The sequence below is a fragment of the Vidua macroura genome, chromosome 29 (genome assembly GCF_024509145.1).
Source record: "Vidua macroura isolate BioBank_ID:100142 chromosome 29, ASM2450914v1, whole genome shotgun sequence".
Taxonomy (NCBI): Eukaryota; Metazoa; Chordata; class Aves; order Passeriformes; family Viduidae; genus Vidua; species Vidua macroura.
Window position 1 is genome coordinate 389,731 of NC_071599.1, and position 25,148 is coordinate 414,878.

Here is a 25,148-nt window from a genome sequence, read left to right on the forward strand (position 1 = left end):
CAATTTGATTTTTGCTGAGTTTGTTTTTTTATTGGGAAAATAGTGGTGTGGGAAAAGATTTTTGCCTTTATTCTATGGATGTATAATTATGGATCTATAATTGGGCCTCAGGTGTTCCCTGGGATGGGTGAGTCAGGAAACTGGGGGGACAGGAAAAAGCCCAGGGGCGTGTGGGGCAGAGACACAGAGCCTCCCAGGACAGCCTTGGAGTGCCCCAGGGTAGGGGCTGTGCTGGGCCCTGGGTCACCCCAAAATCTGAGGCACTCCGGGAAGGAGCTGTGACCCCTGTGCCCACCCAGCCACTGTCCATCCCTGGCACCCCCATTCCCCTGGGAACCCAACCATGGGACCCCCATTGCCTTGGTCTCTCCTCCCTGGGGACCCCCATCCTAGGACTGCCATTGCCCAGGACCACCCTTGCCTTGATCCCATCCCATGGGCTGCTTCTTCCCCCACAACCCCTATTCTTGAGGGTCCCCTTTTTCCCTCTGCACCCCCAACACTGGCACTCACATGCCATGACCCAAAATCCCTGGGGACTGTGTTCCCACAGGACCCCCATCCCTGAATCCCCACAGGCATGGAGACCCCATTCTCCTGGACAATCTATCCTTGGTTTCCCACATCCCCTGAGCCCCCCACTCCTGACAACAGCTTTTCCCACCATGTCCCCAGACTATCCTGTGATAAGTTAGAAAAGACTCTTTGTTCATCAAGACAGAAAGGAGAAGCCTTGTGTAGATAACAGAAAATCAAAGGAGAAGCCTTGTGTAGATAACAGAAAACTGCCAGACAGAAACTAGCTAGTATGTTGATTACTTAAGCTGATTGTGTAACTAGAACGTAGGTGCATATAACACATAACCTTATATGGAAAAGATCATTACAGGGCCGTGGACTTTCACCAAGGAAGAAGAGAGGAGCCTTCGTCAAACGACCACCAGAGAGTAGAAGAAGACCCCCTAGCAACAGAGGGCGCAAGCGCAGAGTACACCCAGAGATAACGCGGACACGGAAGAAAGAGAGTATAAAAAGACTGTAGGAAGGGCGAAACGGGGTGAGCCGTAGGCGGAGCGGAGACTCCCCGGCTGCACCCAGCGCTGTTTGCTTGCCATCGCTTACTGTAATCAATAAATTTCTGATTGACTCTTGAAAGGCTGAACAAATTATTCGCCTCAATTTATAACAATCCCATAATGTCCCCAGCCTGTCCCTTGCTGTGTCTACACCTTTCCCTCACCCTGCCCCCACCAAGGGCCACCTACACATGGGGACGAGTCGTGACCTCGTTTCCTTCCCCTTCATCCAAAGAGCCGCCAGTCAGGTGAGCGGTGGCTACAGCTGCCAGTGACAGCCAGTCCATATGGCTGGGGACAGCAGGATGGCCGGGAAGGTGGCGCTGCTCCTGTGGGGTGAGTGCCCCGGGGATGGGCGTGACAGCCCGGGGATGGGCCCTGGTGAGGCAGAGATTGGTGAGGAGGTGTCGCTGTTGAGTAAGAAATGACACAGACTCACCAGAAGACTGGTTTGCAAAGCATCTCTGTTTACTATTAAATTCTCTCTTTTATAAACTGTTCTGATACAGACAGACCAGATTGGTCAATTAATCAATATATTCCACCTGATTGGCTAATTAACAAAAACACCTTTCTTTTAAACAATCTTTGAGAAAAATAGGAAAACAGAGAGGAGTAAAACACCCCCTCCAGGTTGTTTATAATAACAAGCTATCATTGTTTCTCTGCAACTCCCTAAAGTCTCACAAGCCATTCCTGGAAAAACTTATCTAGTTTTCTCACTCTCTGACCAGGATGTCACTTCCAAAGGGAGTGTACAAAGGCGGGCTGCAGGGCCTCCTTAGGCCCCCAAGGCCAGCAGAGCCAGTGCATGAGGTGACCGGGGCCATAGGGTGGCTGTGGGTACACCCCACAGGAAGGGGGTATGGGACTGTAGAGACAGGAATGTGGGGAGAGGCATACTGGAGCTGGGGCAGCTGTGGGGACAGGGACGGGGACACAGGGCTGCAGGGACAGGAGCAAGGGGAAAACCACCATGTGGATATGGCATAGAGGCCATGAGGCTGGTGAGGGTGACCTGTGCCAGCAGGGGGTCCCAGCACCTGAGCAGGGGTTGGCCATGGTTTCTTTGTCCTTGAGACATCTGAGCCACACCAGTACACCCACAGAGGCCTTTTGGGGACAGCCCCCATGCCCTATCCCCTGTGCCTCTGTCCCCACAGTGCCACCCCACCCAGCCCTGTCCCTTCTCCCTTCCAGCCCAGACCCTCGCCTCGCTGGTGAGTCCTCGACAGATGCCATGTCCCTGCCCCACTGTCTCCAGCCCCACACTGGCCCTGGCAGGCTGGTGTTCCCTGTCACCCACAGGTGCCCAGACCCTCCAGATCCTTGTGGAGCCCCCCTGGAGGCCAGCAGTGCTGTGGGACCAGGTGACACTGACCTGTCAGGGCTTGGGGACCACCAGTGCCACCACCTGGTACAAGGAGGCACGCGACCATGTCACTATCACCAAGAATGGCACCTACACGTGTAACAGACCCCGAAGCACGCTCAGCCCCACCTTGAGAATCTTAAATGGTGAGGGAGTTTTGGGTGTCACCAACCTGGCACCCACGGTGACCCCAGCGCTCTGGGTGGGCTCTGCTCCATGGGTCACCCCCCTGGTGTGACCAGAGCCTTTCCCCTGCACATGGGGACATCCCAGAGCATCCCAGAGTGGGGGGAACCTGTTTGTGGAATTGGGGACCCCTGGTGTGCTGGGTGTGTTCCAGTGGGGGGGTCCTGGTTCCATTGGGACCCACCAGGCCCCTGCAGTGTAATGGGACCCACTTGTCCCCCAGACCAGTTGGTGCTGCAGGTGCTTGTGGGGAGGTTACTGGAGGGGGACACTGTGACACTGCACTGCCAGCATTGGTGGCACCTGTTGGTCACTGAGGTGAGATTCTACCATGGGGACTAGGAAGTGAGACAGTCCCTCTTTGGGACTGAGATGTCCCTGTCCCCTCTGCAGCTACACCACAGTGGCTACTAATGCTGCAGGGGCTGGGTGGCAAGGAAGTGGAAAGAGTCATGACTGGTGACATTAACTGTGCACGGTAAGCACCCCACAGCCACCACCCCGACACCCCCACAGCCCCTCCCCAGGGACTCAGGGTCACCGGCCCCACCGCCCCCATCTCCTGACTTGAGCTCTTCCCAGTGCCAGTGCTGGAGGGTCCCCCCAAGCCCACCGAGGGGTCCCTCCTGACTCTCAGCTGCCTCAGCACCCCCAGCCTCCTGTGGCCCCGAGTCCCCCTCCACAGGGGTCTCTGCAGCTGCTGGTGCCCACCGCGGTGGTCTTCTACTTGGGGAATTACAGCTGCGAGGTGAGCTCCAAGGTTGGGGGTGGGGCTGTGCAGAAGACCAGCGCCCAGCTCTGCATCACGGTGTGCAGTGAGTGCAGGGATGGGCACGGGGAGCCTCCATAGCCTCCACGGGTCCTCCTGCCCTGTCTTCCCTGACAACTGCCCTGGAGCTCCCAGCCTTTCCTGGATCCTTCCCTGGCTCACCTCATCCTTTCTTGGGTCCATCCCTGGGTTCCCCCACCCTACATGGGTACCCCCTTCCTTCCTTCCCTGACACCTTTTCCATGTCCTGCCATCCCTTCCCTGAGTCACTCCCCAGCTCCCTCCATTCCTGGCTCTCATCCCCCCCATCCCTTACTTGTGTCCCCCCACCTCTTCCTGGTTCCCCCCACCCCTCTGTGAGGTCCTCCCATGGTCACCAGGTCCCACCATCCCTGTCTGGTTCCCCTCAGCCCTCTCTGGTGTCTCCCCCATCCTTCTCCAGGTGTCCCCTCCCTGAATCCCCCATCCTTCCTTGGAGTTCCTTTCCAAGCCACTCCTGTCCATGCAGCCCCTCTCCCTCATTGGGTTTTCCCTGCCTGTCCCCAGCCACCCTCTGAGTCCCTCACTGTCCCCTGGTGTCCACCCATCGTGCAGGGGTCCCGATCTCAGGCGTGTCACTGTGGGCACAGCCCCCCAGGGCACAGGTGGCGCTGGGGGACCACCTGGTGCTGAGCTGTGTGCTAGCTGCAGGTCCCCTGTCCTTCTCCTGGCACTGGGGGAACTCAGGGGCACTGCTGGGCACCAGTCCCCGCCTGGAGCTGCATCATGTTGGGCACAATGACAGCGGCTGGTACCAGTGCCGGGTCAGCAATGGGGACAGTGTGACCAAGAGTGATCCCCTGAATGTCACTGTCCTGGGTGAGAAGGACCCTCGGGCTGGGGTTTACCCCACCCACAGCATCCCCCATCCCACCTCACCATGTGCCAGCCCTGTGTCCCTGCAGTGCCCGTGACCAATGCCACCATCACCTCTCGCCCCCTGTCACACCTGGTGCACATAGGTGACCCCGTGACCCTGCACTGCACGGTGCAGGTAGGCTCAGCCCCTGTCACCTTCACCTGGCTGCACAACGGGCAGGAGGTGGCCCACGGTCCCCTCCTGGAGCTCAGGGACATCGATGTGGGACATTCGGGCTCCTACCAGTGCGTGGCCACCAACCAGCTGGGACAGGACGGGCACCGCCTGTTCCAGGCACTCAGCCCAGAGCTGGCCCTGGAGGTGACCCCTCGCTCATCCTTGGTCACAGGTGGGCTCACATGCAGTTGCCAAGGCGTTCAGGACCCCCAGGGTTCAGGTTGACACCAATGTATTCCCCTCTGTCCCCAGCAGTGGCTGTGAATGTTGGCAGGACCCTCCTGTTCCTGCTCCTGCTCCTGGCTGTCATCGCGGGCTGTCACAGGTGGCACCACCAGGGTGGGTGACAATGGGGGGGGATGGGGGTCCTGGAGTGAGGGGAAGCCCCGAGAGTGGGGGCAGAGATCAGGGATCTGGTGTGAATCAGGGCTGCAGTGGGGCTTAGGGGTCCTGTGGGTAGTTGGAGCTGCTGTAGTCCCAAGAAGGTTAAGTGGTCCCAGTGTCCCCTCCATCACCCCCTCCCCTTTCCATTGCAGCTGCCAGGAAGCCCTAGGACAGGTGAGTGGAGGGGCTATTGCAGGGACTCCCCTTTCCCTCTTCCCCAGACACCCCCCAGACCCCCCCTTATCCCCACAGGACCCCCCCAGACGAGGGGGAGGTGCTGGACCCCCATGTCTTGGGCACTGAGTGGGTAGGGGGTGAGTACAGGGGGGGACAGGGGCGCATCACCCATGGGTGTCACCCCCCACCCTGATTCCAACAAAACTGGCATTTGTTGCAGGTGCCCCCACATGTGTCCCCCAGCCCTGCCCCACCTCGGGATCCACAAGTGACCAACGCGGAGCTGTCGGGACGCTACAAGGGACAGCGGGACCCCTGTGACACCCTTGAGAGTGTGCTGTGACACTGGGTGACACTGGCAGCTCTGGGAGGCATCAATTCCCCTCAGGGGTCTCTTCTTCTTCACAGTGCCCCTCGGGGCTCCTCATTCCCCCTCCCAGTGCTGGGGTGGGGCACACAACCCTTTTCACTCTTATTCTACCCAAAATACAGCTTCTTGATTAAACTGTGGGAGAAACAAGGCTCACTCTTTAAAATCTGTAAATGTTTAATAAGGGATAAAAAGGACAGTAAACAGTGTGCTGGGAACTTGGCAACTGCCAGAGGCCCATGGTTAACTACAACAATTCTTCTTATAGACCTTCTCAATGTATTGGTTAAATACATACTCAAGAGGATTATACATATTCAAACATTCTTTTGAGTTTACATGTTCTGTGAATTATTTTGCTTGGTTTGACACTTAATCTGTTTTCTTAAAGTACATACCATACTGCAGATTAAATTTATATATTTTATGTCCTCACAAGGCCCTCCTGTTCTGTGATTTGAAAGTTCTTGATAACTGAAGGGTCAGTGGTAAGTTCCTCTTTGCATTCTTTCTTTCGATGTTTATTTACTTGTTTCTTTTCAATGTTATCTTAACATACAGCTAAGGTACTCCATCAGTACATGAAATCAGCATTAGCTATTTGTCCTGGGTTGGCTATATGACGCTTGTATCCCCAGCCATCTGTTCTGTCTATGCTGGATAATAAGTTTTGCACATTTAAGACTGGTTCCGAGAGTGAAAGGGGGAGAGAAGAAGCGTGGAGTTTGTTGCCAGAAATGTCACTTGCTCCCCTGCATCCTCCTCCTGGACTGTGTTGTCTGGGGACAGACAGACAGCGGGACAGAGCTCTCCTTTGCTTTTAGTTAGTTTTTAGCTAGCTGAGGCAGAGATGTTCCCTGGACTGTAGGTTTTCTTTGTCTTTAGACCTGTTTAAACCTGCTCTGGACTAAACACCCAGAAGAGCACCGGGAACTCACACCTGTGGCCCACAGGGCCAGGCCTGGGCCGTGGCATTTCCAGTGCCAGAGGGATTGATAAGAGCCTGAGTAAGCTGAGCTAAAGCCCACAGAAGGGACTTTTCTGAGGTCATCATCTCTTTTGGAGTGGCAAGAAGCTTTATTGTTTAATATTGTTCATTTTTTTTACTGGTGAATGCTTTGCCTGTTAAATAAACAGTTTTTTCCACTTTTCTCCAAGGAAATCTTTTTCCCAAACCAGTTGGGGGAGGGGCCACTTGAATTTGTTTTTTTAGAGGAAGCCCCTTTTAGAGGTTTTTCTCCCAAAATTACTCTAAACCAGGACACAGTTTCACAAAATTATCTGAGTCATTCTCACAATTGTCATTTAGTTACACAAATAGAAGCATTAGCTACTTCTGCAACAGTTAATGTTATAATACACAGCACATAGTCTCTATCTTGATATTTTGCGAGAGTCTAAACTGTAATATATTTATCATGCTAAAATATATATTCTACACAGGGATTAGGGTAAAAAGGCTGACAAATTGTAGTGTATCAAAAGAAATTAAGAAATTATTACAAACAGTATTTTATCAAAATAATTCGCAAAAGCAAATATAATAGTGAAAGCCAATGATGACATCGTTATTTATAACAGAGAGAAGGTGTATTGAAGGGTTTATTTGTCTTCTCCTTATCCTGCTCTGATTTTGTCAGCAATAAATTCATTTAATATCTCTAATTCCAAGGCTGTTTTGCCTGTGACAGGATTTGATGAGTGATCTCTGCTGGTCCTTGCCTCAACCCAGGAACACTTTGTTCAATTTTCTCTTTGCATCCAGGAGGGGAGGGCAGTGAGAGAGCAGCTGTGGTGGGTGCAGGGCATCCGGCCACTGCCCATCCACGGCAAGGCAGGAAGGAGGAGGAGGGTCCAGGTCAGGTTGTTGAGCAGATTTGTGTGGGATTTGCAGTAGTTTTCTGGTTCTCTCAGACCTTTCAGGACAGGGACAAAATGATCAATTGCTGCATTTCCAGACTGGTTCCCCCACAGCTGCCCCTGCACAGGAGTTTTCCAGCCAGCCCTGCTCTGAAAACCATCAAAGGCCCCCACAGAGCCACTGCTTGGGCTCCCTTTGGATTTTGTGCTTCTTGCAGGGCTGAGCAAACCACAGGCAGGCCTTTTCCCCCCACAGAATTCTCACCTCTGCAGCAGCTCTAAAGCTGCCAGAATCAAAGGCAAGGGGCGGGGGGGGACCCTCAGGTCCTGGCTGCCAGCTGGGGCTGGCCAGAGCAGGGCTGGCCAATGGCCACCCCTGTGCAGTGGGGCTGGGCCATGGCTGGCCCCAGCCTTGGATGGCCACTGGCTTCAAGGAGGAGGAGTTTGGGAGCTCCTTTCTGCCTGGGGCTCCATTCCCAAGCTGCTCTTGCCGGCTGAGATCCTGAAGGGGACAAGCAAGAATGGAGAAGTCTGGACACCCCCAGAGCTGCCATCCCCCAGAGAAGGACCCCCTTGGCCAACATGTGTCCCCCCGGGACAGGATCCCCCCAGGACATGACCCTCTTGGATGTGCCCCCCCAGGACAGAACTTGCCCCTGCCATCTGACACTCAGCACAAATGGCCTCTTCATTCTGACCCCAATCCCAAGGAACCCTCTCCCATTCATTCCATCCCCTGCAATCCCCCTTCCACCATGACTTGATTCTCCCAGGACCCCCCATTCCCCCTGCACCCCATCCCTGGCACACCCATCCCCTGATGGGGGATTTATTATGATTACAATTTATTACTATTAATAAATTTTTCTTTATACCCTTTTAAAGTTTTAAACTTACTTTACCTTTCTCCTAATCCCATCACAAAACAAAAAAATAAAAAAATACATTCTAATAAATACACAAATAATTAACCAACACTAAACTCACCACATTAATTAATACATTATAAAAAAATCTCAAAATAGCAAACCAAAACAAAGGCACTCCAAATCCCTGAAGCCCACATTCCCCTGGGATTCCCATCCATGAGTGCCCCCATCCCTGGTGACCCCCATTCACATGGCATGCCCACCCCTGGTGACTACCCCTCCTCAGGACCCCCATTCCACAGGGACACCATCCCTGGGACCCCCCATTCTCCTGGACACCCATCCCTGGCTCCCCAAAATCCAAAAGGCCCCCGACTTCTGGGAAGCACATGTCCCACTGATCCAGGGACAGCCTTGTCCCCAGCCTGTCACCATCCTACCCACAGCCTGTGCCCAGCTTGTGGCCACCCTACCCCCACCAAGGGCCACCTACACGTGGGGACGAGACGTGACCTCGCTTCCTTCCCCTTCATCCAAAGAGCCGCCAGCCAGGGGAGCGGTGGCCACAGCAGCCAGTGACAGCCAGTCCACATGGCTGGGGACAGCGGGATGGCCAGGAAGGTGACGCTGCTCCTGTGGGGTGAGTGCCCCGGGCACGGGCCTGACAGCCCGGGGATGGGCCCTGGTGGGGAGGGGGCACAGGGGGGCTGTGGAGTCCCCTGACATCCCCAATGCCAGCAGAGCTGGAGCATGAGCTGATCGGGGCCATGGGCTAGCCTTGGGAACAGGACAGGCAGTACAGGGCTGGAGGGACAGGAATGTGGGGAGAGCTATTGTGGGGCTGGGGCAGCTGTGGGGACAGGGACAGGGATACAGGGATGCAGGGATGCAGGGACAGGGACAAGGGGACAAGGACAAGGTAGATGTCCCAGGCCATGGGGACAGAGGCTGTGGGGCTGGTGGGGGTAACCAGTGCCAGCACAGGGTCCCTATCGAGACATCTGAGCCACACCAATGTCCCCACAGCGACAGTTTGGGGACAGCCCCTACAACCCATGTCCCCGCGTGTCACTGTCTCCACGGTGCCACCCTCACCCAGCCCTGTCCCTTCTCCCTTCCAGCCCAGACCCTTCGCCTCGCTGGTGAGTCCTTGGGGGATGCCATGTCCCCGCCCCACTGTCCCCAGCCCTGCGGTGGCCCTGAAAGGCTTGTGTCCCTTCTCACTCGCAGGCAGCCACACCACCCAGCTCCTCGTGGAGCCCCCCTGGAGGCCGGCAGTGCTGTGGGACCAGGTGACACTGATCTGTCAATGTTCGGGGACCACCGGTGCCACCACCTGGACCAAGGACGGGCAGCGCTGGGGACAGCAGGGACGTGACCACATCACTGTCATGGAGAGAGGCAACTACACATGTGACAGACCCGGCAGTGGGCTCAGCCACCCCATGAGAGACTTAGATGGGGAGGGAGTTCTGGTTATTCCCAACCTGGCACCTGCAGTTTCCCCAGGGCTCTGGATGGGCTCTGCTCCATGGGTCACCACTTGGTTGGTGTGACCAGAGCCCATCCCCTGCACATGGGCACATCCCAGAGACTCCCAGTGCCAGAGGACCCTGTTTGTAGAATTGGGGATCCCTGGTCCGTTGGGTGTGACCCAATATGGGGGTCATGGTGGCATCGGGACCCTCCAGGTCCTCCAACCAATCCTCCCTCTGGGAAATATCTTGTTAGTGGGCCATTGAGATTCACTGCATGACTGTGACATCATCCCATTGGGAGATGCTCTGCCCAGGGGGAGAAGCCAAGCATTCCTACCTGGATATACTCTGACATTTGGAACACCACAGCCAGCCTTTTCCCACTAGATTCCCAGAGGAAGACCAAGCCCATCTACACCACCACTGGACCTTCAGAGGAAGACTACACCCTTCTACAGAACCACACCTGTCACTCCAGGATGACTGCAGCCACCATTTAATGGGACTACTACCGACATCCTGACCCACAGGCTGTCAGGCTGTATTCTAACTCTGTCAGTGTTGTTTTATATAGCTGCATTTTATTTTTATTTTTATTTTTATTTTTATTTTTATTTTTATTTTTATTTTTATTTTTATTATTTTTTTTTTTTTTTATTTTTATTTTTATTTTTATGATAAATGACTGCTCACTTAAAAAATTTTAACAGGTTTATTAAACCTTAGCAAAAATACAACAAAAGGACTAAATAAGGAAAAACAGGCCTGGGAGCCCACCTCGTGGCTGCCTACCAGGTGGCTCAGCTTTTAGATGGATGCTTTGCCTTTTATACCTCTGGCAGGTCAGTGACACCCCGTCCCACAGCACCGCCGGCCTCCAGGGGGGCTCCACGAGGGTCTGGGAGGTCTAGGCACCTGCGGGTGACAGAGGACACCAGCCTGCGAGGGCCAGTGCGAGGCTGGGGACAGTGGGGTGGGGACATGGCATCCCCCAAGGACTCACCAGTGAGGCTGAGGGTCTGGGCTGGAAGGGAGAAGGGACGGGGCTGAGAGGGGGTGGCCCTGCAGGGACAGCAGCACCTGGGGGATGCGGTGAAGTTTCTGTCCCGAGAATGTCCCCACAGGAGCGTTTTCCTGTTCCTGTTCCCACAACCACCCCACAACTCTGGTCACACTGGGGTCCATGTTCTGCTGGCATTGGGGACCTCAGGGGACCCCACAGCCCCCCTGTGCCCCCTCCCCACTGGTCTCTGCCTCACCAGGGCCCATCCCCGGGCTGTCAAGCCCGTGCCCGGGGCACTCACCCCACAGGAGCAGCGTCACCTTCCTGGCCATCCCGCTGTCCCCAGCCATGTGGACTGGCTGTCACTGGCTGCTGTGGCCACCGCTCCCCTGGCTGGCGGCTCTTTGGATGAAGGGGAAGGAAGCGAGGTCACGTCTCGTCCCCCCGTGTAGCTGGCACCTACTGGGGGCAGGGTGGGGACCTGGTGGGACATGGAGGTGATGGTGGGACATGGTGTTGCTAGAATTTGGAGGCTGAGGAGGTGTAGGGAGCCAAGGATGGGTGTCCAGGGGAATGAGGTGCCCAGGCATGGGCTCCCAGGGGAATGGGTGTTCCAAGGGTTGGCTGGACTCAGACTTGGGGATGAGGGCCCCAGAACAACATGACCTCCAGGGATCTATGATCATGGGATGGGGGCCAATGGATGAAGTGCCAGGGGAAAGGGGGGCCCTGTGAGAATGGGGGTCCTAGGGGAATCAAGGTCCCCAAGTGAAGGTGGGTTCCAGGGGCTGGAATTACCAGGATGGGGTTCTGTGGAATGGAGGAATGGGGTTCCTGGGGAATTGCAGACCAGGGATGGGGGTCCCAGGGAAGGGGGGACAGAAGGAATGGGGGTCCCATGGTTGGGGTCCCAGGGGAATGGGGGGCCAGGGATGGGCAGTGGCTAGGTGGGCCCGTGGGTCACAGCTCCTTCCCTACGTACTTCAGATTTTAGGATGACCCAGGGCCCACCACTGCCCCCTTGGAGTGCTCATTTCCTGGGCAAGCATCTCAAGGGGGTCCTGGGTAGCTCTGCCTCTGTGTCCTCCTGTGCCCCTGATTTTTTCCTCTCTTAATTTCTCTTTTTTCCTTATTTTCCTCACTTTTTTGCCATGTCCCCTCACCCCTGGTTCCTGGCTCAGCAATCACAGGGAGCACATGATCAGGGAATGGGTTGGGGGGACCCAGGGGAGGGGGAAATGGGGTGTGGGGGGTACAGTGAGGGGTGGGGAGGACGTGGGGGATGGAGGTGTTCGTCTGTACCCCTCAACACTTTCACATTCTTTTTCCTGGACAAGAAGGAAGAGGCTGTTTGTGCTGAGAGTCAGATGGGAAAGGGGGTCCGTCCTTGACCTGGCGCGAAAACCAGGGGTGTCTTGTCCTGGGAGGTCCCTGTTCTGGGGGGGACCTGGGGGAAATCAGTCCAGGGGGTGACACATTCTGGCATGGGGGGCCCTGTCCTGGTGGGTGGTGGTTCCAGAAATGTCCTGGCACATTCCTGGTTGAGTACCTGTCCCAGGGGTGGCACACCCTGGGGACCTTTGTCAATCCAGGTGTGGGGCCCAGCCATGGCCCAGCCCCACTGCATAGGGGTGGCCATTGGCCAGCCCTGCTCTGGCCAGCCCCAGCTGGCAGCCAGGACCTGAGGGTCCCCCCTGCCCCCTTGCCTTTGATTCTGGCAGCTTTAGAGCTGCTGCAGAGGTGAGAATTCTGTGGGGGGAAAAGGCCTGCCTGTGGTTTGCTCAGCCCTGCAAGAAGCACAAAACCCAAAGGGAGCCCAGGCAGTGGCTCTGTGGGGGCCTTTGATGGTTTTCAGAGCAGGGCTGGCTGGAAACCCCCTGTGCAGGGGCAGCTGTGGGGGAACCACTTGGGAAATGCAGCAATTGATCATTTGTTCCCTCTTCCCAAGGGACTTCGAGAGCCACAAAACTACTGCAAATCCCACACCAATCTGCTCATCAACCTGACCTTGACCCTCCTCCTCCTTCCTGCCTTGCCGTGAATGGGCAGTGGCTGGATGCCCTGCACCCACCACAGCTGCTCTCTCACTGGCCACAGTACCTGGATGGGGAGAGAAAATTGAACAAAGTTTTCCTGGGTTGAGACAAGGACCAGCAGAGATCACTTATCAAATCCTGTCACAGAAATCACAGGCTCAGAATTAGCAATATTAATTGAATTTATTGCTGACAAAATCAGAGCAGGATAAGGAAAAGTTAAATAAACCCTTCAAAACACCTTCCTTGCACCCCAAACTCCTTCCTGGGCTCTCCCTCCTCCCTCCAGTGGTGCAGTGAAATGAGAATGGGGGCCCCGGGCAGTTCAGCACTTGTTGTTTCTGCCCTGCTCAGCCAGAGCAGTCACAGTCCTTGCCCTGTTCTGACAAGGTGGGGTCCCTGCCTTCCATGGGAGACCCTTCTCCAAGGATTTCTCCAGTGGGAGACCTTCCCATGGGTTGCAGCTCTGCTCCAGCTGCTCCCAGCTGGGGCTCTTCCTTGTTCGGGATCAGTGCCTTGGGAACTGCTGCAGCGGGGGCTTCCCCCGGGCTCACAGCCCCCTTTGGGCATCCCCTGCTCAGCTGGAGGCTTCTGCAGGGCTGCAGGGGGGTCTCTGCTCCCCGAGGACCCCACAGGCTGCAGGGGAATCTCTGGAGCCCCTTGTGTCCCTTCTTCCTCCCTGCGGGGCTGTTCCACTCCCAGCCTCAGTGTGAAAAACACGTTCACTCTCCTGTGAAAATTTTAAAGTTTGATAAAGAACAATAGGAGACAAGGACCATAGAGCAAAGGTTATTATGGCCGGGTGCATCTTGACACTCAGCCAAGAGCGCACTGTCACCTTTGGGGATACCCCTTAAATACCTTTTCCATTACATCAGCCTGTTGTATAGTCATAGACCCTTATGCATAGTAAACTTTTCCCCAAACTACTTTACATGTTCCATGAACTATTTAGCATATCTCCTCCTTGGATCTGCCTTTTTAGAGTATGCATAATCCTTGGTTGTGGTTTTAGTCCATTCTTATCACCTTCAGTTTTTGGTCCTTGGTCCACACTGCCTTCAGACGGTGAGTGCTGATAGTTGGCAGATCTGTACAGGTGTCCTCATCCTGTGTTCATTGGATGTTATCCCATCCAAGCAGGCATTTTAACACAAGCATACTTATATCAGCTATTATGTCTAAGCTTAATTAACACCAGAAATAAAAACTATATCTTTATAACAAAGTTACTTTAACACCACACATATAAAATTCATTGCAATATTTCCAAAAAGCCAACATTATAATACATATCTATAACACTCAAGCTCCTCTTGGCTGCCACAATTCCATCTCTGCCTTCCCTTGGATTTGCCCTTCCCAGCTCTGGGAGCTTCTGTACCAACGCCCCCCATCCCCCATCCCCCATCTGCTCCAGGACATCCCGGGAGCTGCTGGAGGCACTGCCATGGCAACAGTCAGTCCCAACATGTCGTGATGGTGGCTTTGGGCATGCTGTCACAATCGGTTCAGACACATCCCAACTGCCAGTCCCATCACACTGGGATGTCAGCTCCAGGACATTGTCATACCTCCCACGCTCCATGACAGCACCATGGCAGCTGCAACTGCCAGCTCAGGATCTCAAGACTCCTCCCGGGGGTCCCTCCTCCCCCGCCGTCAGCAGCTTCACCCACCGGGATTTCAGTCCCTCCTTCCCAAGGTCTGCCCCTGGTCTCCTCCTGACCCCCCAGCCCCTCCGGCCCCTTCCAACATGACCCAAGGGCTTGTCTTGACTGACGGTCCAGAACTCCTCCCAGGATCAGTTGGTGTCCAGGGAGCACTGAGTGTGGGGATTTTGGATCCCTCACATCGTCCTTTCCCACAGGTCATGGGCTCCAGCAGCCCCATTGTGATCCTTCGGGATGTGCCCAAACAGCCTGAATTGCAGCCCTCCATCAGATACAAACCAAAGAGCACCAGAATCATCACCAAGGACCTGATCCGGGACCTCGTGTAAGGCTGTGCCCGAGCCCTGAGGGGTTTTGGGGGAATGGTTGTCAGTGCAGCATCCCAAAATCTCTGGGGAGCAGGGATTGGCAGTGTGCCCTGGCCACCCCCAGGGATCCTGCCCCCTGCATCCCAGCCTGGTGCCACTTTCACCACACTTTCCCTTCCTGCTTTACCCCAAAACAGGAGAGTCAGCTCCCCACAGCTTCCCCAGCACTTCCCACATTGATCTGGGCTGGCTTGGTGGTCGAGTGGGCAGCTCAGGGAGCACAGGGAGCTGTTGGCATCTCCATGCCACTGAGCTCTCTCCCTGGGCTCCCCAGCATTCCCCAGGAGAAGCCCAAACCATGTCTCATCATTGGAGAAAAGGAATACAAGAAACTCAAGGAATCAGCTCGAGCCCCGACTGAGGTGGAGCATTGGGATAGGCTGAAGACCCTGAAAGCCAGACAGGACGCAGCCTTCGTAGGCATTTCCCTTCCTGCTTCCCCCTTTTCCTGCACCACAGCTGGGTTTGAGGGGTGGTGGCTCCTGCAGGGGGCCCTCCCTCTGTCCGACACATTTTGGGGCACAGGGGAGGCTGCAGGGCTCAGAGCTCCACTGAGAGCTGGGCAGCATCCCTGAAATTGTGCCCAGCACTGCCAGCCTTCCAAGGGCACGGGATATCTGCCCAGAGGTGTGGGGAGGGATGCCCATGGCTGTGTCAGGGCCCCAGGAGCCCAACACGTCCCCGCTCAGTGCCGGGAATGCGGCACCTGAAGTGTGACCCCTGTGAGCCCTTGGGAAGGTGTCCAGGATTGGGAAGTGCTCTCTGTCCCTGCAGGAAGCCCTGAAAAAGGCCCAGATTGAGGAGCAGAGAAAGGCAGAACTGGAGGACAAGAGGGACCATCGGAGAGACGTGGAGGAGGAGCTGCAGCAGGAGGAGCAGAAGCTGCTGCAGCGGGTGACAAGGATGAGGCTGGAGCAGGAGAAAGATGTGCGGGAACTGAACGCGGTAGGGCCAGCACCCGCTGTCGCCTGGCACTGCCTGAGCCTCTCCTGCTCCTCGTGCTCCCAGGCTCTTCCTCTCCTTCCCTTGTTGTCCTGTGTCATCTGGTGACATTCCCTGGCCCTCCCTGCTCCCTGTGTCTCAGCGCAGCTCCGAGCCACAGACACCTCTTGTCCCCACAGCTGTTCCTCAATGCCAAGTGCAACATGATCCGGGACAAGCAAGTCCTGGAGAAGAGGATGATCCACAAGGAACTGGCGGAGGAGGAGAAGCGCTTGGACAAGATGATGGAAATGGAGCGGGAGAAGGGCATGGAGGTCCAGGAGGAGCTGGAGCGCCAGAGGAAGCAGGAGCTGATAAGGTGGGCAGAAGACTCCCTCTTCCCCATGGAGGCATCTAGCCCATTCCAACCACACCAGCCCTGTCCATGCCAGCATTCCCACGATGGGGAGCAGGTTGGAGCTAGAAGAAACCCTTCTGCTCTCGTATTCCCAGAGCCCGGCAGGACATTGTGAAACAGATGGAGCAGAATGCAGAGGAGCGGGCACTGAGGGCTGAGGAGCTGTACCAGGAGGGCCAGAGGCAGCTGAAGCGACTGGAGCAGATGAAGAGGGAGGATCAGAAGGTGGGAGCAGGGAAGAGGGGAGTGCAGGGAGGTTTCCACCTGGATGGAAAGGGATTGGCAGAGCTGGATCAGCCACACTCAGGGAGTAGGGACAGCAGCCAGCAGGATCAGAGCTCTGGTCTCTTGGGGACATTGTGACATCCCAGGGAGGTGGCCCAAAGCCTGCCTGCCCTGAGTGAAGGAGGAGGAAGGAGCACTTGGCTTGGTGGTCTCCAATCCTGTGTGGCATTTCCAGGCCTGGGAGCAGAAACAGGAGCAACTAAAGCAAATCCATGCCGATATTAAACGTTTCAACATGGAGAGCCAGAGGCTGAAGGATCAACAGCGGGAGTGGGAGAGACTGGAGGATGAGCGGGTGCTGGAGCAGCAGCGGCAGAAGGCTGTAAGAGCAGCAGGCTCCTGGTGGGGTGGGCAGGTGCTGCAGGAGCTGTCCTGGGGCACTGTCCCATCCCAGGGCTCTGTCCCATCCCGGGGCACTGTCCCATCCCAGGGCTCTGTCCCATCCCAGGGCTCTGTCCCATCCCAGGGCTCTGTCTCACACTCTGGGGCTCTGTTCCACCCCGGGTCTCTGTCCCCCGTAGGAGCGTGAGTCCGCCTTGGAGGCAGAGCAGCAACAACTGCACCTGGAGAAGGAGAAGGAGCTGGCCCGGCTCAGGGCCACACAGGAACGGGCCCAGGACTGGCAGGCAGAGCGGGTGAGTGGCCCAGGCACAGGTGACGTGCCACCATCCCTGTCATCACCCCAGCAAAGGGGCAGCGCCTCTGGATGGGGGGGGGGTCTGCAGGACCAGCCCCTGGGGCCAGGGGATGTCCTGGAGTGGTGCTGGCAGAGCCAAAGCCACGGCCAAGGGCTTCCATAGCTGCCCCTGATGGGAGCCCAGCACTGTCCTCTATTCGGGCAGGATGCTCTGAGGGCCAAGAGGAACCAAGAGGTCGCAGACCGGGAATGGCGGCGGCGGGAGCTGGAGAAGGCACGGAAGAAGGCTGAGCTGGACCAGCAGCTGAAGCAGGACCGGCTGGAGCAGGTGGCCCAGAAGGAGCAGTACCTGGCCATGCAGGTGGAGCAGGACCGCCAAGAATTCCAGAGGGTGCTCAGGTGAGGCACACGTGACTGAGGGATGGCTGAGGTAGTGGCCAGGCGGCTCCCAGTTCCAGCTGGTGACTCTGGGGACTCCAGTGCCAGCCCAGGTGTTGTGCCAGGTGTGGGGGGGCTGTGGCAGGGTCCCTGAACTAGCCCTGCACTCCCACAGGGCCCATCAGGAGCAGCTGGAGCGGGAGAAGCTGGAGTGGGAGCAGAGAGAGCACCAGCAGCACGCCTATGCCGAAGATCTCCGGCGGCAGATGCAGGAGCTGCAGCAGCAGCGGCAGCAGGAGCGGGCGGCCGTCATTGCCGAGGGCTGGCAGCAGCAGCAGGAGGTCCGGCAGCGCAGCCAGCGCCTTGCCCAGTTCAGGCAGCAGAAGCTGCAGGAATTCAGGTCAGGGGCTGTCAGTGCTGCTTCCCTGGGCTCCCTGGGCTCCCTGAGTCCTTCCTGGTGTCCCATCCTGGGCCACCTCCCAGCTGCTCCCTCTGCATCCTCAGCAAACGGGACCTGCTGTGGGGCCATGGTCTGAGACCCATCAGGACCCTGATGAATTCTTTCCTCTGCAGAGCCACTGGAATGCCCGAAAAGTACTGTGCCCAGGTGGAGCGCAAAGCCCACAACTGAGCCAGCACAGTCCCCTCCTAGGCCCAGCCCCACCAGGAACCAGCTCCAATTCCCCACGGTTTTGGGGTTCCATTTGCATTGACTAAATTTTCCAATAAGCAAGTTTTCTGAGAAGATGGAGTTTTCTGTCCTTCCTTGACCTCAGGGATGTTTGGGAGGAGCTGCCCACAGGACTGGAGGAGCCTTGAGGTTCCTTGTCCCACCTGTCCCACTCTAGGGTTGTATTATGGGTTTAGGCTTGTTAGTGAATTTTTCCCATTTGTCATCTGAAAAATGACAAGGAAGAAGGAGGGAGTGATGCCCCTGGGATGGATGGCAGGTGAGTGAGTTAACAAAAGAAATGGGTGATCACTCCGGCTGACCATCTGTCATAAACAACCCAGACCCCAATTGGGAATGAGTTATTGAAGTTTTACTGAGAACAAAAAAAAAAAAAAAAAAAAAAAAAAAAAAAAAAAAAAAAATCAGCAAATCAGCAAAGCAAAAGGGACAGTGCTGGGAGCAGGGCAAAATAACATAGACTCATGTACAAAATGGCAGCTCCATCTTTTATACCCCTGATATTGCATCAGGTTTATGCACTTTTATGCATATTCCCTGACTGAGAAGGACTGGCAGAAACACCCCAGATACCCCATGGATCCCGTGCATTGACTACCTCGGGAACAGGCGCTTCAGAGACCCAAAGGGACATCGATGGGCTTTTGGAATCACTGCTGCGGAAACAGAAGGAATTGAGCAAATGAACACCTTGTCTAGACTGTCCAGTTGGTTCTCAACATTGCCAAACGAGAGAAGTGGCCAAAGCTCTCCCTCTGCACTGACTCATGGATGACAGCCAATGCTCTGTGGGGGTGGCTGGACAGATGGAAAGAGGCCAATTGGCAATGTAAAGAGAAACCCATCTGGGCTTCTGAAATGTGGAAAGACATCACCATCCAAGTGGAGAAGGCAATTGTGAGAGGCCACCATGGAGATGTACACGTGCCTAAGGGTCGAGCCAACAAGGAGCATTACACCAACGAAGATGCAGACCAGGTTCCCCCAGTCAAAGCATCACATACAGATGTGGGGGGACCTTCAAGCGTTGGGATCAGCATTTAGCAAAGGCTATGTGGCCAGTCAACACCAGAGTCCCTTCACACTGTAGATGGTGTCTCTGTGGTACAGCTGAGAGGCCTGTTAGGGAAAACAGTTTGGATTAACCATGCCTCAGGAAATGGCAAACACACTTGTTGGATTGTTTTTGCTCAAGGAACAGGTTGCACCTGGTTGGTGACACAAAAGACAGAGAAACACAATGTATCCGTCAAGGGGATCTTATCTTTGGGTGAGCTGTCCATGACACTGCACCCTGTAGCTGTATCTGGATGTGTGTGTGCATACATATATATAAATATATATATATAAAATTTGAATAATGCATGTATGTATATAGTTGAAAAGTCTAAAGTTCAATGTTGGTATGGGAAAAAAATTCAGGGTGGGTAATGTTATGGGATGGGTGTTCTCAGGGGATTTTTTCCCACTGTCATCATGAAGGTGCTGGGAGGGGAAGGGAGATGGGGTGACTCCTAGATGGACAGCCATCCATCAAGTCACATGGAAAGAGTGGCTGATAGCCCTGGTATTCCACAGAATCACTTGGAGGGGAAGGAAATAAAGGGTTTTAGCAGCTTTGCCCTGGGGGCTCTCTCCTGCTCTGGAACTGGGATTTGTCTGAGATGCCACCTGTGGTTTTGGCCTGGGCTTTCTGTGCCTTAGCTCAGCACCGCAGGCAAGTTCTGCCTGCCTCCACTGCCTGTGCCCACTGCTGGCCAGAGGATCCCAGCTGCCTCCACTGACTCAGACCTGGGCAACTTCCAGTGCTGAGACTGGACACTGCCTGCATGGGTTTTCAGGGCGAGCACCCCCTTCTTTCTCTCCCATGCCGGCAGCAGCTCAGATCACCCTGGGAAGTTCAGAGTCACACTGGACCCCCTTGCCCGCTGCGAGTGAGTCCCTGCAGCCTCTGCCCCACTGGAAACTGCCAGTGCCCATTGCCAGCTGTGATCATAACTGCACCCAGGGGAAACAAATAGCACTGAGCAGGTTGAAAGATTCTGTTCTTGTGTTATTGTTTGTTCTGTTCTGTTCTATTTATTTTCTAGTAAAGAACAGTTATTCCTTGTTGGAGTTGTTGCTGAGAATTTTAGAGTTTCTGTCCCCATTGAGGACTTGAGTGATTAGTTATTGGATTAAAAGTGAAAATAATTTAGGTGTCATTTCTTAATTGGATAGTTTAGCCTTAAAAGATTTTGTATGGAAAGACAGCCATTTTATAACTTGTTAGTAGAATGCTGTAGAACTTGTGACTTGTAATATAGATAAGAAATAATAAACACCTAAGCCTGAACACAAAATATCATCTTGAGAGTTTCAATCCCAACCTTGACAGAGGTAGAAAAAAGAAGCCAAGAACCGGCAATTCCTTTTTCCACATTTCTGCCTGAAAGTTCCATAATTTTGAAAGTATTACTTAGAGGGAGGGGTCTTCTTTTGATTCCAGGAGGATTCCCGTCCTCCTTGGAAGACATTTTCTTTTAAACCAAGACACCTTGAGACACTGAGTTTGAAAGCTTTCATTTCTCTGGAAAAGAGCCATCCTCCATGGACAGGAATCAGGGACCAAAAGTGGGATTCCCTCACCTAAAATTATGAATGTCAGCAGATTGCTTCTAGACAAAAGCTGCTAGGACTGATAGCTCAGGCTTGCCTTGGACTTCCTGGGGCCACCTCTCAGCCGTCCCCTAGACACTGGACTGGAAGTGTTCCTTCCTGTGGAAAAGAGCCCTCGTTAGAGGCCAGGTACCTGGGGCAGAAATTTGGATTCTACCTCCTAAAATTGCAAATAGCCGAGGAATGCTCCCAGATGAAAACTGCCAGGACCGACAGACCTGGTTGGCCTTGGACTCCCACGGCAAGAAAGTGTTGGGGTGGCACAGCCAGACACCCCCATTCCCCAGAGCGCCCTCACCCCACCCCCAGCTCCAGCCCTTCCTAGTACCCCCCGGTGCCCAAAGCCCTGCACCCAACGCTCCCCGAGCAGCATCTGATCCCCAGAGCTGCTCTGGAGCCTCTGCCAGTCCCAGCTCTGTGACAGATGGGCAGCACAGCTGGAGCAGGCAGCACCAGGAGGGTGGACCTGGAACAGAGGGACCAGGATGGACCTGGATGCCAGGGAGGAGGTGACGGCATGGTGGCAGACCAGACACACTGGGAAGGAACTGGGACGGAGGGAGCAGAATCCTCGGCTCGGAAACCCAGCACAGGTCACAGCTGCCATCGCACTGTGAGCACCAGGACTGTCACATTGTGATGGAACTGACAGACAGCTGGAATGTATCTGAACTGACTGTGACAGCATGTCCGAAGCCACTCTCGCAATGTGTCAGGACCAACCGTTGCCATGGCAAAGCCACCAACAGCTCCCAGGGCTCAAGGGCCATACTGGAACAGGCCAGGAAGGAACGGGGCTACTGAGAGATAAGGAAAAATTCAGGGGATGACAGAGTTGGAATTACTGCAGCTAAAGGGAGCGACAGGCTGGGAGAGAAACAGCCTGCAGAGAGGAAGGAGGGACACGAAAGCTCTGGAGATTCCCCTGCAGCCCGTGGAGGTCCCCAGGGAGCAGATACACCCCTGCAGCCCTGCAGGAATCCCTGGCCAAGCAGGGGATGCCCAAAGGGGGCTGTGAGCCTGTGAAAAGCCCATGCTGGAGCAGTTCCCAAGACGGGAAGGTGTTTTTAAGCTGTGTTTCACTTCTCATTTTTCAGATTTTCATGGAAAATAAATTGAATTAATTTCCCCAAGTCAAGTCCCTTTTGTCCCAGATGGTGCTCAGGGACTGATCCCTCCCCTTCCTTCTCCCAGCCCAGGAGCCTTTTGTTCTCTTCCCTGTGCAGGTGAGAAGGGCAGGGATGGAGTGGCTTTGAGGACACCTGGAATCCAGACAGGGTCACTTCTCACATCCCCACCATGGCCATGGGGCAGAGCCATTGCTCAATATTTCCACACTATTTCCTCTTGTCTGGCAGCCAAAGCCAGAACCCAAACATTCTTTCCATAAGGTTCCAGAGGTCTGCAGGTTTGAGAGAGGAAGGAAGAGGAAGGTCCAGGACAGGTTGTTGAGCAGATTGGTGTAGGATTTGCAGTAGTTCTGGGGCTCACTCAGTCCCTTGCCAAGAGGGACAAAATGACCAACTGCCGCATTTCCGGACTGGTTCCACCACAGCTGCCCCTGCAAGGGTGGTTTCCAGCCAGCCCTGCTCTGAAAACCATCAAAGGCCCCCACAGAGCCACTGCTTGGGCTCCCTCTGGGTTTTGTGCTTCTTGCAGGGCTGAGCAAACCACAGGCAGGCCTTTCTCCCCCACAGAATTCTCACCTCTGCAGCAGCTCTAAAGCTGCCAGAATCAAAGGCAAGGGGGCGGGGGGGGGGACCCTCAGGTCCTGGCTGCCAGCTGGGGCTGGCCAGAGCAGGGCTGGCCAATGGCCACCCCTGTGCAGTGGGGCTGGGCCATGGCTGGGCCCCAGCCTTGGATGGCCACTGGCTTCAAGAAGGAGGAGTTTGGGAGCTCCTTCACACCCAGGACTCCATTCCCAAGCTGCAGGGGACTCATTTGCAGAAAAAAAAAAAAAAACAAAAACAAAAAAACAAAAAAAAAAAAAACAAAACAAAAAAAAAAAAAAACCAAAAAAAAAAAAAAAAACCAAAAACAAAAACAACAACCCTAACTCCACAACTTGTAAAAGTTTTTAATGCCAGTATGTTCATTACCATGCTGGATGCATGTGGGTATCGTCCCCTCTTCAAAAGAACAGCGCACCCCTGAGAACTCCCGATACTTTTATTTCCCATTACTAGTACATATGCAGAGTTTCACAATAGGTTCATGCATATTCATTTTATTGGTTTTGCATTCCAACTTGCAATTAGTCCTTGTACAGAGAACAGTCCCTGTACAGAGAACTCTCTGGTCACTTTGTCCAGCTCTTGCAGACTCAGCTTTGGTTTTTTTTTTTCTTGGTTTCAAGGTTCAAGGGGCCTCTCTTATCTTTTCAGCGTAGAAATTCACGTTCTTTCCCCTTGGCTGAGGCAGTTTTTATGAGCGCAGCAGAGCTATCAGACTAAACACCATATTTTACCTATGCTAGCAAGCTACTAATAATTCAAAGTGGCACATTTCACCTAAATCCAAATGGATTTCTACCCTGTTAAATTTCCACTCTGTTTCAGGATGAGCAAGAATGGAGAAGTCTGGACACCCCCCGGAGCTGTCATCCTCCAGGACAGGATCCCCTTGGCAAGCATGTGTCCCCCCTGGGACAGGATCCCCCCAGGACAGTACCCCCTGGATGTGACCCCCCAGGACAGAACCTGTCCCCCCATGTGACACTCAGCACAAAAGGCTTCTTCCTTCTGCTGCAGGAGAGAGAAAGTGGAAGTGTTGGGGGGCACAGCTGGATACCCCCATCCCTCACAGCCTCCCCAGCCCTCCCTGCAAACCCTTCACCCCTGCTTCTCCCACCCTGGGGTTCCCCCAGCCTGTTCCCTGCTCAGGAGCTCCCCAGGATCATCAAGACATGAACTGGGGGGTTGTGAAATGGAGGGATAAAATGATGGAAATGGAAATGAAGAGAGGGAAAAGTCACTGTGAGTTGGGAGGGACACAGACCCAGAGACCCTCGGAATCTGTCTGGGGTGACCCCCAGGCCACTGACACCTCAGGGGGGGGCTGTGCTAGGCCCAGGGTCACCCCAAAATCTGAGGCAGCCAGGGAAGAAGCCACAACCCATGTGCTCACCCAGCCAGCCACTGCCCATCCCTGGACCCCATTCCCCTGGGAACCCAACCATTGGACCCCAATTCCTTATGTCCCCCATCCCTGGGACCCCCATCCCACTATTCACATTCCCCAGGATCTCCATGGACCAGGACCCCCATTCCCAGGGAACCCTCTCCCATTCATTCCATCACTTGAAATCCCCCTTCCCCACAGGACTTTGGTTCTCCCAGGGCCCCCCATGCCCACAGGACCCCCCATACACCCTGCACCCCATTCTTGGCACACACATCCCATGACCCCAAATCCCTGGAGCCCACGTTCCCCTGGGACTCCCATCCCTCAGTGCCCCAGCCCTGGGGACCCCCATTCCCATTGCACCCACATCCCTCATGACTCCCCCTCAAGACCCTCAAGACCATTCCCCAGAGACCCATCCCTGGTACTCCCCATTCCCTTGGACACCCATCCCTGACTCCCCAAACCCACCGAGCCCCCACTCCTAGGAACCCCATGTCTCACCGTGTGCCACCCAGCCTTGTCTCTATCCCGTCCCCACCCTGCCCACAGCCTGTCCCCAGCTTCTGGTCACCCTGCACCCACCAAGGGCCACCCACATGTGTGGACAAGTCGTGACCTCGCTTCCTTCCCCTTCATCCAAAGAGCCGCCAGCCAGGGGAGCGGTGGCCAGAGCAGCCAGTGACAGCCAGTCCACATGGCTGGGGACAGCAGGATGGCCGGGAAGGTGACACTGCTCCTGTGGGGTGAGTGCCCCGGGCACGGGCCTGGCAGCCCGGGGATGGGCCCTGGTGAGGCAGAGACCGGTGGGGAGGGGGCACGGGGGGGCTGTGTGGTCCCCTGAGGTCCCCAAGGCCAGCAGTGCCAGTCCATATTGCCCACAGTGGAGCTTGGTGAGACTGGGGATGTAGGGTGGCTTTGGGGCCAGGAAGAAGGGGCAGGAATGTGGGGATGGGGATGTGGGGACAAGGATGTGAGGACTGACACCTTCGGGCTCAGGTAGCTCTGGGCATGGGGACAAGGGAACTGGGATGCAGGGACAGAAGGGGACAAGAAGGGTGAGGATGTGGCCATGGGGATGGGATTATGGGGATAGGATCAGGAGCTGGTGGGGGTGACCTGGGCCAGCATGGGGTGTGTCCATGGTGTCCTAATTCCTGGGGTATCCACAGTGGGGTATCCCATGTTCTGCCTCAGCCCAGAGTGGCTTCAGTGTTCCTGTTCCCAAGGCATCCATGCCACACGGATGTGGTGCAGGGGTGGCTGTGACACAGACATGTCCCCCTGCCTCTCCAAATCTCTTGGGGACCACCGCCATGCACTTTCTCACAAGAACTGCTT

The 25,148-nt window shown here is 55.1% G+C and overlaps 1 protein-coding gene, 2 long non-coding RNA genes and 1 pseudogene across 3 annotated transcripts; 3 read left to right on the plus strand and 1 right to left on the minus strand.

The window, feature by feature from the left end:
* The first annotated feature begins 1,196 nt into the window (after positions 1–1,196).
* LOC128820264 (Fc receptor-like protein 5) lies at positions 1,197–5,382 on the plus strand (annotated as a pseudogene).
* Positions 5,383–9,972: 4,590 nt separating this feature from the next.
* On the plus strand, positions 9,973–11,545 carry LOC128820603 (uncharacterized). The gene is made up of 3 exons (XR_008440920.1): positions 9,973–10,170; positions 10,327–10,458; positions 10,879–11,545. It is a non-coding gene; the product is annotated as an uncharacterized LOC128820603 (long non-coding RNA).
* Positions 11,546–14,175: 2,630 nt separating this feature from the next.
* Positions 14,176–18,080, plus strand: LOC128820592 (cilia- and flagella-associated protein 45-like). Its single transcript, XM_054001371.1, has 11 exons — positions 14,176–14,360; positions 14,526–14,653; positions 14,971–15,112; positions 15,471–15,641; positions 15,818–15,996; positions 16,131–16,260; positions 16,496–16,642; positions 16,842–16,955; positions 17,163–17,356; positions 17,511–17,735; positions 17,909–18,080. The coding sequence occupies exons 1-11, from the start codon at positions 14,253–14,255 to the stop codon at positions 17,964–17,966; spliced, it is 1,596 nt and encodes a 531-aa protein (XP_053857346.1). The 5' UTR covers positions 14,176–14,252; the 3' UTR covers positions 17,967–18,080.
* Positions 18,081–20,572: 2,492 nt separating this feature from the next.
* On the minus strand, positions 20,573–21,328 carry LOC128820601 (uncharacterized). The gene is made up of 2 exons (XR_008440918.1): positions 21,176–21,328; positions 20,573–20,783 (listed from the first exon to the last, which is right to left on the minus strand). It is a non-coding gene; the product is annotated as an uncharacterized LOC128820601 (long non-coding RNA).
* Positions 21,329–25,148: the final 3,820 nt, after the last annotated feature.